Here is a 14,306-nt window from a genome sequence, read left to right on the forward strand (position 1 = left end):
GTGGGGGAACCACTGGAGGCACTGTTTTGAGAAACCGTGAGAGTCTTGGAAGGTGGAGGCTAGCCGAAGACACTGTGGTGGTAGGGAGACTGCCAAAGCAATGCACCCAGCTGCCTCACATGCCAATCCCACCACTGTGCTTTCCCAGGCTCCGCACAGCCTGAGCCAAAACAGAGCCTTGCCCGTTCCGGTTGTGTCTTGTCAGGTGTTTGACCGTGGCAATGACCAAGTACCAATGCAATTGTTGGAGACAGGAAGTGAGGCTCCACGCTCACTGGGTTACGCCCAGCTGGACCGGCCCACTTCTTGTCAAGACTTACAAGGAATGGCAGACACCTACCTGTCCAGTGCAAGACACTGACTGGGGCTGAGTTTTGTCCTTACTCCCTGGCAATGGCTGGTGGTTGCATTTCAACCTTGGATATTCCTGATCTCTTGGAATCAAACACTGGTCTCTGTTAGACCTCAACATAGTGAGCTTGTGTCCTGTTTGGGGACTGGGGGTTTGATTATTTACTTATTTCATTCTATTGGTGGAACATCTTTCAATCCTTTGACCTGAAGGAGCACAGCCAGGTAAGACCCTACATCTGAGATCACAGTTTCTGATCAAATATACAGAACAGAATTACTGATGCCTGCTATGTGCAGCCACAGTGACAATACAGAACTGAACAATAAAGTGTTTCATGTCAGCCAGCACGAAGCTGAAAGAAGCAGAGATGGGACATCAAGAGTGGAGAAGATTTAATACCTGTAGCAGGTGAGGAGAGCATGGGAACCATGCAGAATGTAATGTCTTCCTTGGACACAGAAGGCACAGGGATTTTATCCAGGGAGCTTTGACATATTCATAGATAGGTGGGTCCATTTGTGAGCATGCTCAGTGGAGGAGGACATGACATGAGCATGGTGCTCATGCTTAAAAGATTTGTGATGGGTGGAAACAGCTGTGGATACACTCAGTTTGAACCATAATATCGAAGCTGAAAATGGCGGAGGGGACATGTTAAAGATGCACTGATACAGGAGTCTGCCACAGACGGTGCCTGCATGGCTTTGTGGCTGACAGTACCACAGTGGGCATTGAGGCTAGCATTGCCACCACTGGGGCTCACAGGGAGCTGTTTGAGGTATGAGCAGCCATTTCGACTAGACTTCACATTCAAAACCAATAGTGATCTGTGACTACAACCCTCACCGAAGCTAAGGGCTAACTGCAGTTCAAACACTACCAGAACATACTTAGTGAAAAAGAGCAGAGAATACTGAACATCATAGTTTGTGTCCATTATGCCTGGTCTCTTTGTTCCTCTGAGTGGGCCTTGCAGGGGTAATCAGCCAGTTCTGAATACCAATCTGCATGGTTTCTGTTCCATTCTCTTCCCTCATGAGAGAAGAGGGTGTGGTGTCAAGGAGTGGTCCCTAGCTCAAGACAGTGGCCTTACCCTCTTCCCTGGGCCAGCGTCACTGCTGAAGTGTGATGGTGAATGATTATTCTCATGGTGGAACTCTTTCTCCACACGAGCCTCTGTGCTTGCAGGGGACGGACAGAGGGCAGATGGTACCAACTTTCCTGCCCACTCTCCAGGCTTCTTTCTGTTGCTGTGGGATATGTTGTGTTAATAAATGTTCTGTCTGGTGGGTCCAAGCTTCTGCCTGGCTACTGGATGTGAACCAGATGGAAAAGAATACCAGTAGAAATGCTAAGCACTACATTCCTTAAAATGAGGGTCACAGCGGGCTGGAGAGATGGCTCAGAGGTTAGGAGCGCTGCTTGCTCTTCCAGAGGTCCTGAGTTCAATTCCCAGCAACCACATGGTGGCTCACAACCATCTGTAATGAGATCTGGTGCCCTCTTCTGGCCTGCGGGGATATGTGCAGACAGAACACTGTATACATAATAAATAAGTAAATCTTTAAAAAAATGAGGGTCACAGCTCACCCTCAAGCTTCTTTACAGCGAGACCTCTCATAAGCTGATAAAACTTCCCCTCTTTGCCCAGTTATGAAACACTTAGTCCTAAAGACTCAAGAATTTCAAGTGGAATGCAGAGTCCAGGTCTTCCTTGGGTCTCTACAAGTCATTCTGTGAGGCATGGTGTCCCCTCTCTCTAAACTGCTGCTGCACTCACACTTGGTGACATCTATTCTCTGTTGCTCATCCCAGTGTTCTCTGCTCTGTAGTGTTCTTTCCACACCCGCAAAGGAATGGCTATAGCTGGGGTCATGGAGCACATTAACCTTCTGTGATAGTTTGAATGTATCTGGCCCCCATAAGATCATAGAAAGTGGTATTATTAGGAGATGTGGCCTTGTTAGAGGAAGTGTGGATGACACAGGCCTTTAATCCAGACCTTGAGGCTGCAGGGCACATCTTTAATCTGGGCCACACCTTCTATTGAAGTGTGACATGGTGGGGACGGGCTTTGTGCTCCTTTTCTCAAGCTTCCCTCAGTGTGACAGTCAGTTGACTTCCTGTAAGATGTAGAACACTTGGCTATTCCTCCAGCACCATGCATGCCTGCATGTTGCCATGCTCCCTGCCATGATGGACTGAACCTCTGAACTGTAAATGAGCCCCTACAATTAAGTGCTTTCCTTTATAAGTGTTGCTGTGGTCATGGTGTCTCCTCACAGAAATAAAACCTAACTAAGACACCTTCCTTATAAAGAACGAGAGGCCAATTCGACAAACTGTTATGGATGATGAATCAGAGCAATGTGCCAGGTGGTGTGGGGGTCTGCTTAAGCTACAGTAACTAAGATGCTACTCTCTTCAGAGACCACACAAGGCTGAAGATGCATTTCAGTGGTAGAGCACACACTACACATGCACAGGTCTCTACTTTATTTCTGAGCACATGTAAACCTTCGCATCATCTGTGTGCAACACACACACACACACACACACACACACACACACTGAGAGAGAGAGAGAGAGAGAGAGAGAGAGAGAGAGAGAGAGACATTCCTGGTGAAGTCAGGGTGATTCTGAAGTACAGTTTGGAGAAAGGAGTCACTGCAGAGTCTGGGACCAGCTCTCGAGAGAAATAACTTTGTTACCTCAATCTGGAGCTGGGTTGGATTCAGCACAGAAAACAAGAACCGGGCTAAGGAGATACTGTTCCTATCTCACAGAATCTTCAAAGCTGAGAAAAGTGCATGGGTACAGCAAGAGAGAAAATCAGCATGGAAAGTCCCTGATGTATTCAGAGCCTGCAGAGCTGTGTGCTGGGGGTGGAGGATGAGGAGCTTCACTGTCCTGAGATGAAAGCCTATGAGGAGGGGCTAAGACCAATCACATGGTCGGTTTGCCATGTTTTTCTTGGTGCTAGTGACCAAACACGAGATTTTGCGTGTGCCAAGCACACACTCTATCACTGAAATATACCCTCTCTGCAAGTTTTGTTTAAGTTTGTTTGGAAACATGCTGCTCAGGCTTGCCTTGAACCCCTGGCTCAAGTAATCCTCCTGCCTCATCCTCCAAACTGTCTGAGACGACAGCCATATGATATTCCACCCACAAAAATTCTCTTACGGTTACTTTCAAATTTTATGTGCATGGATGTTTTGTCCACAAGTGCCCAAAGAGGCCAGAAGAGGGTGTCAGACCCCTGGAACTGGAGTCCCCTGTAAGAACAGCCAGTGTTCTCAACCACTGAGTCATCTCTGCAGCCACAACAACTCTTGTTTTAATAGAAATTTTATGTCATGCCTCATTCCTTGAAATGTTTAATCTTTTAATTTCCCCTACAGAATCTTCTTTTCTTCTTTTATTAGTGCTGGTAATCAAACTCAGGCCTAACAGTCTAGACACACACTTTACCACAAACCTACATACCTAGCCTTCCCCTCTTGGCTTTCAGAACTACGAGCAAATGGATTCCTGGCATCATGCCTGCCCTGTCTGTGGGATGCTGGCATGGCAGCCACAGTGACAGAGATACCTATGAATACATGGTGAGAATCTATGAATTAAAATAGGTATCACTCCCCCAAGGCCATCTTCTAACCTACCCCACCCCTAAGGGACAACTAACTCTAAGGATGTTAGGAAAAGCCATATGGAAACCTACTATTTTATAACATATATAAAACATACTTTTTTCATATAGAAGAGCTTAATTGGAATCATCTTACGTGGGGTTTATGCTCACCCCAGAAGCCATAGGTTGTCAAACAAAAAGGCTGGTACCAGGGACATCTCCCTGTAAGTTGCTGGTCAGAAATCCTGGAGGTCCCCAAACAATTCAGGCAACCACCACTGCTCTTGGTTGCCCACCAGAACTTGATAGTAAGTAAGACCCTACTGCTCAAGATACCCCCCCCCACAGAGAGAGAGAGAGAGAGAGAGAGAGAGAGAGAGAGACAGACAGACAGACAGACAGACAGAACATGGAGAAATTGAGTCGGCACTGTCCAGGAAGCTTCTTCCCTGCTGGCCAGCTCTTTAAGTACTGAAAGGTGTTGTGCAGGTGGCTGAGGGAAAGGGGGTCAGTCTTCAATAGTCTTCCCCAGCTGTGACCCCTGTAAACTGCAACAATACCCAGCATGGCAATAGATGCCCATGGGGGCAATATTGGCATGGACGTTATGGGTGTAGCCAGCTGCTTTCTGTTTGGATTTAAGACCTGCTCACAGGTGGAATCCTATGCAAACGTACTGCAAATCTGGCCCAGAACCCATGGGTATGGAGCTCATGGGCCTCAGGGGTGAACCTACTAGAATTTGCTAAATGGACATAGTATCAAATTGCCCTCTAAATTCCTACCTCTCTACTCCCTGATTAGTGAAGCTCTCCGACTCTACCCCCACCCCCCAAAAAAGTCCTCTGTTCAGCGGGTGGTGGCTAACACAGAGATGCATGGCTCGTCAAAGTGCAGAGAATAAGTGACGGGGCCACAGATGAAGCATCTGCATCACCCCTGTGATGGCTGTGCTTGGTTGCCAACTTGACTGCATCTAAAATGAGCTGAAACCCAAGTAGATGAGTCCACCTGGAGGACAATTCGTGAACTGAATCATTTGAAGTAGGAAGACCCATCTAAAGCTGGATCTTTTGAGGTGGGGAGAGCCACCTTTATTCTGGGCCATACTTTCTCGTGGCAGCCTATATAAAGGACATGGAAAATTCTTGCTTATTATTAGAATAGTCAGACCATAACTGTTATATATAGATATATATAGTTTTGTTTCTCCCTGGAGAACCCTGATCAATACAACACTCCTCTAGCTGAAGTCATGAGCAGCTGTGGTTGCCTGCACAAGATAAAGCTGGTCAACATTCTAGCATGGAGTGGGCCTCTGTTCCTGAGGAGCTATGAGACAGTTGCTGGCTTCTGGGAGAGGAGAGTCAGTCTTCTTTAAGGATGTGACTCCTATTTGGTCAACCATGTTCCAGTGGTTGGCTCATATCCAGAAGCATATGGACAGCACAAATTGGAGATGATGGACTATTTAAGAAAAGAAAAGCTGTTGCTTCTTCAAGAAAGTAGACCATGTTGACCTCCCTTGTTCTGTCAATAAGACGCACCCATAATGCCTATGAGGTATGAGAGGTGACATGGTGCCTACAGCAAACTTCCAGGAAGGACAAGCGTCACAGGGGAAGACAAAATTCCCTTTCGGATGGCAGTACAGAAAAGTGTCACCCTCTGAGATACCATGGCATGGCTATTTCATTGAGAAAAATAAATGTGGAGGAGAGATGGTTGTCTACAAGTACTTAACAAATGGCCAAGATGGGAGGCTGGCCTGCAAGTCTCAGCTCAGAACCTCTGAGCACCCTAAGGCCCCTTCCTCCCCAGCCAGCTGCATTTCCAGCAGCTTCATCTGCTGGCTTCCAACCAGCCTCATCATCCCCCAAAGCCTTTCTTTGGCTAAATAAATAAATAAATAAATAAGACTTCAGGTAGAGGTCTCATCTGCCCAGCAATGGAGCAGCCGCAGACCAGGGGACCCTATCAACTGATTAATCAGGCAGGTCCAGCCCCCAGTGACAAGGGCAGAACAACCACCCCGTAATATTCTGTAACCACAAGGCAGCTGCCCTTCTGTCTTACCTTTCAGAGTGGGAAGTGGGCTGTCCGGTCCATCAAGTTGTCCCAAGGTGTCAATCGCATCTGAATCCTCCACCTCACCTGGGAGAAGAGCACACACACATAGACACACACGTGAGACACAGCTTTTCACCAGGACAGACAATGTGAGTGGGTCTGCCCAGCATCAGCAAAGGCAGGGGAAGAAGATGCCATAGCAATTGCTTTTGGCTCTCATAAAATCAGACTTCATGCCATTATAAAAGTGGTTTTTAGTTTAACCCCAAGAACAGCCACAGAACAATAGGACTTGGAGAGAAGCCCTCTTTGTCACCAGGGAGAAGAGGAAATGAGTGAACAAAGAAGGGCAGGAACCGGTTATCCAAATGAAGAGTTCTGAGCGATCTGCATGGAGAGTCCAGGTAATTAAGAGAAAAATCCAGAGGCTTCCCTTCTTTTCACCATCCTCGGCCTCAAACTCACTATATAGCCAAAGAGAGCCTTCAATTCTTGATTCTCCTGCCTCTACCTTCCAGGTGCTAGGGTGGCAGGTGTGTGTCACCACACCAGGCTCTGAGAATTAAAACTTTCTTAAGCAACTCATCCCTTCCACATCCCCAGACCTAGTGTGATGGACTTAAAGCTGTAAATGACAGAAATGTGTTCTTCTTTATAAGGGCAGTAGAATGTCACCTCTGAGAGGACAGCCATGTACCCCAGAAAGCACAGAACATGCTTGTTGGAACCGCCACCCAATGTGTCTGAACACTGAGGACAAGTGTAGATTTGGTTTGTCTGGACTGAACCCTTATCTCCAAGCACAGACAGGAAGGGGCTCAGTGCTACTCAGTCAGGGGTAGGAGCAGGTACACTACCAAACCAAGAAGCTCTCACATAGCCCCCCAATTCCCAACTGCCCTCCCAATCCATCATGTTTACTTCCAGCCTTTCTTTACCCAGGATCCAGGACTCAACAGAGCCCTAATGGCTGAGGTAAGAAATGGTGAGGTTTAGGGTGACTTGCACTTTCTATTCAGTCCTGAATTTAAAGCATTAAAGATTGTACAAGAGATCAGCCAACACACCCGTCTAAAGGGGGCAGGGAGGAGGGGGCTGTGACACCATGGTGTTGTATGGTGACCTTTGAGGACACTGTTGTAAGTCGGACAGGCCAGGCATAAAAGGAGGAATCCAGTGTGATTACACTCATCTGAGGCCCCCAGGGTTGCTACAGTTATGGAAGCAAGGAAGAATGGTGGATGCCAAGTTCTGAAGTTACAGATATGGGGATCCAGTATTTAGTAGAGACATAATTTCAGTTTCGGAAGTAGAAAATTATCTGGAGAGAAATGGTGGTGTGTCTACATGATACTGAATATAGCCAACACTACTGTAGCACAGTAAGAATGGTAAAATTGGTCCCTTTTGCTTTATGTATACTGACTGCAATTCAAGTCTCTCTGCAATGCTCTGAATGAGAAATGTCCCCACAGACCCAATAGATGAACTCCTGGTCTCCACCAAGTGGTGCTGCATAGGAAAGTCATGGAAACTTTATGAGGCAGCCTTGCTGAAGAAAACAGTCTATAGCCCTGTTCCACTCTGTTTGTTTTATATGCTTCCTGCTTGTGGTTAAAGATGTGAGTGCTTGGCTTCCTGCTCTAGCCACCTGTGGCCATTATGGACTCTCCTGGACCCGTGAGCCAAAAATCAACTCTTTCTTCCGTAAGATGCATCTGGTCATGGTGTTTGATCACAGCAACAAGAAGTACTATCACAATGTAAAAGATTATAGTTTGGTGTTGGGTGATTTCTGGTTTGTATGGGAACCAAGAACTATGTAAACAGCTTCACTTCTAAGACCTTGTAAGAGGAAGCTTTGCCTGGTGGAATAAATGTCTGGCTAAGACTGAGGCAGAGCCAGGGGACCAGGTTCTTCTTCAGCTTGTCATACTAAGGAAATGGTGCCTCACTTATGTTTGAAGGCACAAGTCTCTAAGTTGGTTGTTTCATCTCTCTGTTGGGATGATGGCCTCCACACCACAGGGCTTCCAAAATCCATGTCAATCTGTGGTGCCCTTGGCTTCTGTCTCCTTCCCACAAACATGGCAGACTTGTGTCATTTTCTAATTGTCTTCCCATCACCCCTGGTTAAACTCACACACAAACCATTTTTCATAAAATATTTCCAGCCCACTATTGGGAACTAATATCTTTATTCTTTAAACCTCCCCCTAAACCCTACACATGCCTGGAGGCAATCAGGCATACCTGCCTGGACCAGCAGCTAGAGCCCAGCAGGTGCTGAGGGAGGGAGGAAGGATCAGTAGTGTTACTATTAAAACCAAGACGGGGCGGCTGGAGAGATGGACCCTTAAGCACTCTATCAGTTGAGCTGAATTCAATCCCCAGAATCCACACTTACTGTTAAAAAAAAATCCATCCTCAGAAGCCCATGTCCCATTTCTACTGTACCTATGTAACAAGTAATTTATTTATTTATTTATTTATTTAGTTATTTATTTAGTTAGTTAGTTAGTTAGTTAGTTAGTTAGTTTGTTTTTAAAAAGGTTTCGTAGAGCACTTGTAGACCCCATGCTGGAGTGACGGGGACAGGCAGGTCCCTGAGGCTTCCAGGCTAGTGAGAGACCCTGTCGTAAACATCAAGGTGGAGGGCACCCGGGAAGGGGTGATGGCTAAGGTTTGTTCACGGGCTTCCACATGCATGGACCCACAAACATGCATGCATTAGTACAGACGTAGTTTTATTAAAAGGCGAAAGTGGAAACTACTTAAGGCTGTCCACAGACGTCTGCCCAAGGACCGCACTCGCTTGAAGTTTCACACTGGCACACTCCGCAAGCTGTCACTCAGCACTGTTTAAGTGTCAAGATACTGCATGAAATCAATCACACTGGCACTGTGTACACACACAATGAAAGAGGCACAAAATTCATTAACTTCTTAGAAATCCACAAATGGTGGGAAACAGTCAAATAAATCTCCGCCCTGACACAAAAGTAAGGGCCGGAGCCCAGTTCCATGGTAGGGGTGGGGAGAGCCAGCTTCCGCGTGGCTAACTTTGGATGGGAAAATGGAGGTGTGCTCCTGTGTGGATGCCATCTGCAGAGTGATGGCATGTGAGTGCAAAGTCACAGCTGGCATGCTAGGCTGGCATCTCTGGGACTGTTTTGCCCTTAGCTTGTGCACTGAGGTTTTGACTCTTGTCCCCTTTGACCTCGTGTGCTATGCCAATGAGGACATCTGAACAAATAAATGTGCCACTTACATAATTAGAAAACCAGGTGCTGGGTCTGGTGTGCTGGATATAGACATCCCCCTCCTCCCAACACACAAAGCTCTGGGACTCAGATGTGAGAGGGCCCTGGGGTTCTGTCTCCTCTGCAGCTGCAAGTAGCCAGTATTTCAGGGCATCCAGACCCTAGGATCCTCACAGCACCATCCATTTCTGCAAACTGGACTCTTCTATTGTTTTCTAATGGGAAAAAAACGGAAAGCCTTCATGTTTTGAAAATTAAAATCCACATAAAATTCAGGCCTGGAGAAATGTCCACACTCAAGGGATTGAGGCCTCCTGAACCTGATAAGCAAACTGAGACAGGAAAGGTGGTAAACTGGAAGATGGAAAGAAGTTAACTGGGCACAAGAAGGCCTTTCCTGGACTCAAAAAGGGGCTGAGTGTAATATGAAGGAAACACTGAATGAACACATAAGAACAGCGCCCATACTCTACTCCATGCCCAAACTAGTACTGAGCTAGCTGGTATTGTTGCTAGTTTAAATGTTTCTAGAGTGAATGCCCATCAAGTGATTCTTTTCGACTGAGACATGTCATACACAATAAAATGTGAAGTATTTTAATTTTAAAGTATATATTGGTAGTATTTAGTGGATTTAATAATGAAAATCACACTCATTATCAAATTCTAGAACATTCATCCCCCACAAACACCACCACGAAGAAACCCTGTTCCTGTTAGCAGTCACCCTCATCCCACCTCCTCCTGCCCTGGAAAGCACCATCATCGCCAAGCCCTCTACACCTTCTCTACACTGGACACTGTATACAAACACCGTCGTAAACCAGGTGCTCTTCAAGCCTGTAGAAGTAAAATGGAAAAGAAAATGGAAAAGGTGTCCAAATGAGGCCTGCTGCCCTGCGTGGTTGAGGGAGGTAAATACCCAATGGCTCAACTGATGCCTCAGAATGTCCATATACAAAAGGCAGGGCAGGGGTGTGTGACACTCCAGATGGTTCCAGGATGCAAAGTGTGAGCTGACAAGGTGTCAGAGTCCACAACTGGACAGGCGGCTAGATTTCCTAACAGCAGGATGGGGGTTGCCCAGCATCTGGAACTTAGAGACCACATGTCACCTCTTCCTCCTCATCCCCTTTACCCCATGACCACTTAACAGGCTCTGCTCATGGCTTAATAGCTTCCTATCAGCTGGGCACAATGACCCGTATTAGTCACTATTGCTGGCCCAGTTTAACTGGTGGTTGGTCAGAGTCCTTGTGCCCAGTAAGTGTTCCCAGGTGCCCATCCTGAGAACAACAATCTCCCTTTGTTTTCAGTTTTGAGCTCTGCAGTTTGAGTCACCTATAACCAACAGGGTACAAAAATATTACACAAACATTCCACACATAAGTCTTTCATATGGCTTAAATTGGGTGCAGCTGTGACTGCCATCTTGAGCTATCACAAAGAAATCATCCCAGCCATCAGTTAGCTATGAAGAGTTATCATACTGTCTGCTTTTGTAACATTCTACATCACAATGCCTTCCTTGTTCCCACACTGTATCTCACCAAGTAGACATACCATCTCATATCAACACCAGCAGAATGACTACAAATGAGATAACATGTGAGAAGAGAGACCCTTCACACAGTTCTGCTATACTATAGTAATCATTATAGCTGCTCATCTTATTTTCAGCTGCTGATATTAATCTCTCACTGCACCCAGCTTATAAACTAAACGTTTTTTACAAGTGTATGTGTATAGGAACAAACATGTTCTAAAAAAGAGCCTGGTACCATCCGCAGTTTTGGGCATCCCTTGGGGTCTTGGAAGGTACTCTCCAAGGATAAAGGGGATGTGTGTAAGAGAAACTGTTTGGTTTTTACATCAAAATCCATGTGGGTTTGTGCTCTGCAAAGACTCTGTCCCCAGCCAACTGGCAAGGTTGTGAAGCCTGGCCTGTGCCCGTTATTGGGGGGACATAACTGGTAGGGTGATGTATTTGGTTAGGTCACTTACTGTTGGAACAAAGATACCAACTTAAAGCAACTTAAAGAAAAAAGGGTTTTAGTTTCGTTTAGAAGTGCAGTCCACCATGGAGGAAGAAGGGATAATGGCAGAATCCTGGTCCAGCTAGCCACATGGCATCAGTTTTGAAAACAGTAAGAGATGAACACTGGTGCTCATCTTTTTACTCAGTATAGAAACACAGGTCATGGGATGGTGTCACCCACATACAGAATGTGCCTTCACACCTCAGTCTGAAAACTCTCACACATTAGAACTGGAGATATGCTCATGGGATATAAGAGCTCTTGTTCCTTTTACAGAAAACCCAGGTTCAATTCCCAATGCCCACATGGTGGCTCATAACTGCATGTAATCTAGTTCCAGGGGAATCCACACTCTTCTGATCTCAGACATCAGGCACACATGTGGTACATACACATATTTGCAGAGGATACAACACCCTCTTCTGGCTTCTGAGGGCACCTGCACTCATGTTTACATACCGCACACAAGAACACACATGCGTATACACTCAACATATACAAAAGACCTTTTCTTTTCTTTTTTTCTCAAGAGTAATGTATCAGCCAGACACTATGACTCTGTCATTCCAGCACTTTGGAGGATGAAGCAAGGCTGATGGGAGGTCCAGCCCAGACTAGGTTGCATAATGAGACCCCATCTCAAAAGAAGCCCTAAACACAACCAAATAATAGAACATATCCATATTGTATTGTGTGGCAAATGCACCATGCTAATATAAATGACTAGGGGACTGGGCAGGTCAGGTGTGCAGGATATGGGTGTACTATCCAGTTAGTTACACATTCCCTCATTGTTCCAACCTCACAGGTCACAAAGAGTTGTCTAAAGCATCCTGGCTCCCAACATCTTATACGCTCCATGGTAGCATCCCTGGAAAATGATCCAAGCATGAACCTAGTAAGCAGAACATGACCCAGACGTGGGTTTCATGTGTTACTGGCTGATTCACAGGGCATTCCAACAGAAATGTTGACAGAAAATACTCAGGGGACTGTTGAGGGTTTTAGTTGAACCCCACCCTAACTGCCATTGGCTAGGTGGCAGCAGTTTAGGGGCAGGAACCTGTGGCATATTCTGGGAAACACATCAGCAATGGATGTCCTCTGTATTCAGGACTGGATAAATCACTGTCTCTATTACAACCAAGGGAGAGGGCTCTGTGTCACTACGTAGGCTGCCTGTAGTAGGCAGCGCCGCACAGGGCTATGCAGTAGCTGGAAGCCTGCTCAAATGTGTGTGCATTCTGAATAAATGAACACTGCCTCCTAGTCGAGTAGCACTCTTTGCAAGCCTTCCTTTAATGTGGCCTCTCATGTGGCACTTTGATTGACAGCATCAATGAGAGATTCTCAGGCTCCTTTTCTCATAGCATCTAGCTCTCATTAAGGGCAGAGACAGAACCAGGCAAGAATCTGCTAATGAGGCTCAGCCTATCCCCTTGGACTTCAATCCACGGTGTAGTCCAGTTCTGATTTGTGCTTCTTTTCAGCACATTTTGCTGTCAGACTTTTCATCTATGACTCTCTTTACCTGGTGATCTGAATCAGTGTGCTCGCTGTGATGTGATTAGTGGACCGCACACACTTCAAAGCTGCCTCCCTTTCATTAGTGAAGGGGTTTGTTCTCCAAGGCTTGGTGCTCTTGGATCTGATGCCCATGAAAAGGTAATTTCTAAGATGTGAGAAAGGAGTCGGTGCAGAGACAGGAGTGCCGCATTCCAGCGAGCCTCTTGGAGAGCAAGGATAGGTCTTGTGAAGAGCTAGGCTGTGTGGAAATGCAGACAGTGTAGCCACCTGCCAACCGGTATGGAAACACTAGTCACATGTGGCAAAATGATGCTATCTCAACAATAACAAAATCAAGAATCCAAGAATATGTACAGTGCTAGAAATGTAAGGGTTAAGAGGAAAGAAATTACTACCTAGAATGAGCAAGGTCCAAAGTCTCGAGACGGTGGGTGGCGAGGGACTGTGTTTCCAGGAACACTTATGAAGTGTGACACCGTGAGTTTTCCCTGCCAGCTGGAAGCCCACACAGCACTGGCGGTAAGTTGTCAGTATCTCATCGGTAATGGTCTTAACGGTTTGTAATGTTTTATTTTCATTATGTCTAACTTTAAGTTGGGTAAATATTAGCCTCTGGTTCTATATTCCTTAAAGGGTTGCTTACCTCTGCTTTAGGAATATGATATGAAATTCAGCAACCTGAAGATAAAATAACCAGTGTCTCTTGCTGGCCTGACCTTGGCTTTGATCCCACTTCTACAGCAAACATACTAAAATCTCAACAAGTCCACCCGCCAGCTCAAATCCCTTGAATATTGCTTTCATAATGCTTTTTCTACCTTCTGCCTCTCACAGCTCTGAGCTCCCCAACAAAAGCCTACTGTCGGGTCCAGCGAATGCTTGGCTGAGAGGCCCTGAGAGCTGCTGAATTGGGGCCTTTCATGAACTTTCTCTTTTTCTGACACTATGGTTTCTGGCAGTTAGAGGGAGGGGGATTGGCCAGGCATGCCCTACCATATACTTAGGGAAGGTGTGACTCCACCCTTCACAGGGACACGGGCTCTGGGGCCTGCTTTCTGTACGGTGGCTTTCTACCCCAGAAGGAACACAAGAAGAGCAAATGCCAGCAGACTATTCCGAACTCCCTGTTTTCTCGAAAAGTCTTTTGAAAATGAGTCACTGCCATCAACTTCCCACTTTGAATCTTCGGGAAATTTTAATTAAAGATGGAGAAAGACATTAAAAAACAAACAAACAAAAGCCTGAAAATCAAGAATCTAAACTGCCTTGTCCCTTGGAAAGAACATTCCTTCATGTGCTTAAGGGGGTCCTTAAAGGCTCAGGTGACAGGTGAACTCCTGCAAGGACCAGTTGAAGGCATCAGGCTTCACAGGGCTTCAGCATATACAGGCTCAAAGTTCTTTGACCTGATTCTAGAC

General features: G+C 46.1%; 1 protein-coding gene across 1 annotated transcript in view; it reads right to left on the reverse strand.

Moving 5' to 3' along the window:
• Positions 1-14,306, reverse strand: part of Ror2 (receptor tyrosine kinase like orphan receptor 2) — a 186,036-nt gene that overhangs the window by 32,704 nt on the left and 139,026 nt on the right. The window contains exon 2 of the mRNA XM_036187837.1: positions 6,066-6,143. Coding sequence (XP_036043730.1) covers positions 6,066-6,143 — 78 coding nt within the window. The remainder of the gene's footprint in view (positions 1-6,065; positions 6,144-14,306) is intronic.

Source organism: Onychomys torridus, chromosome 5 (assembly GCF_903995425.1).
Source record: "Onychomys torridus chromosome 5, mOncTor1.1, whole genome shotgun sequence".
NCBI lineage: Eukaryota > Metazoa > Chordata > Mammalia > Rodentia > Cricetidae > Onychomys > Onychomys torridus.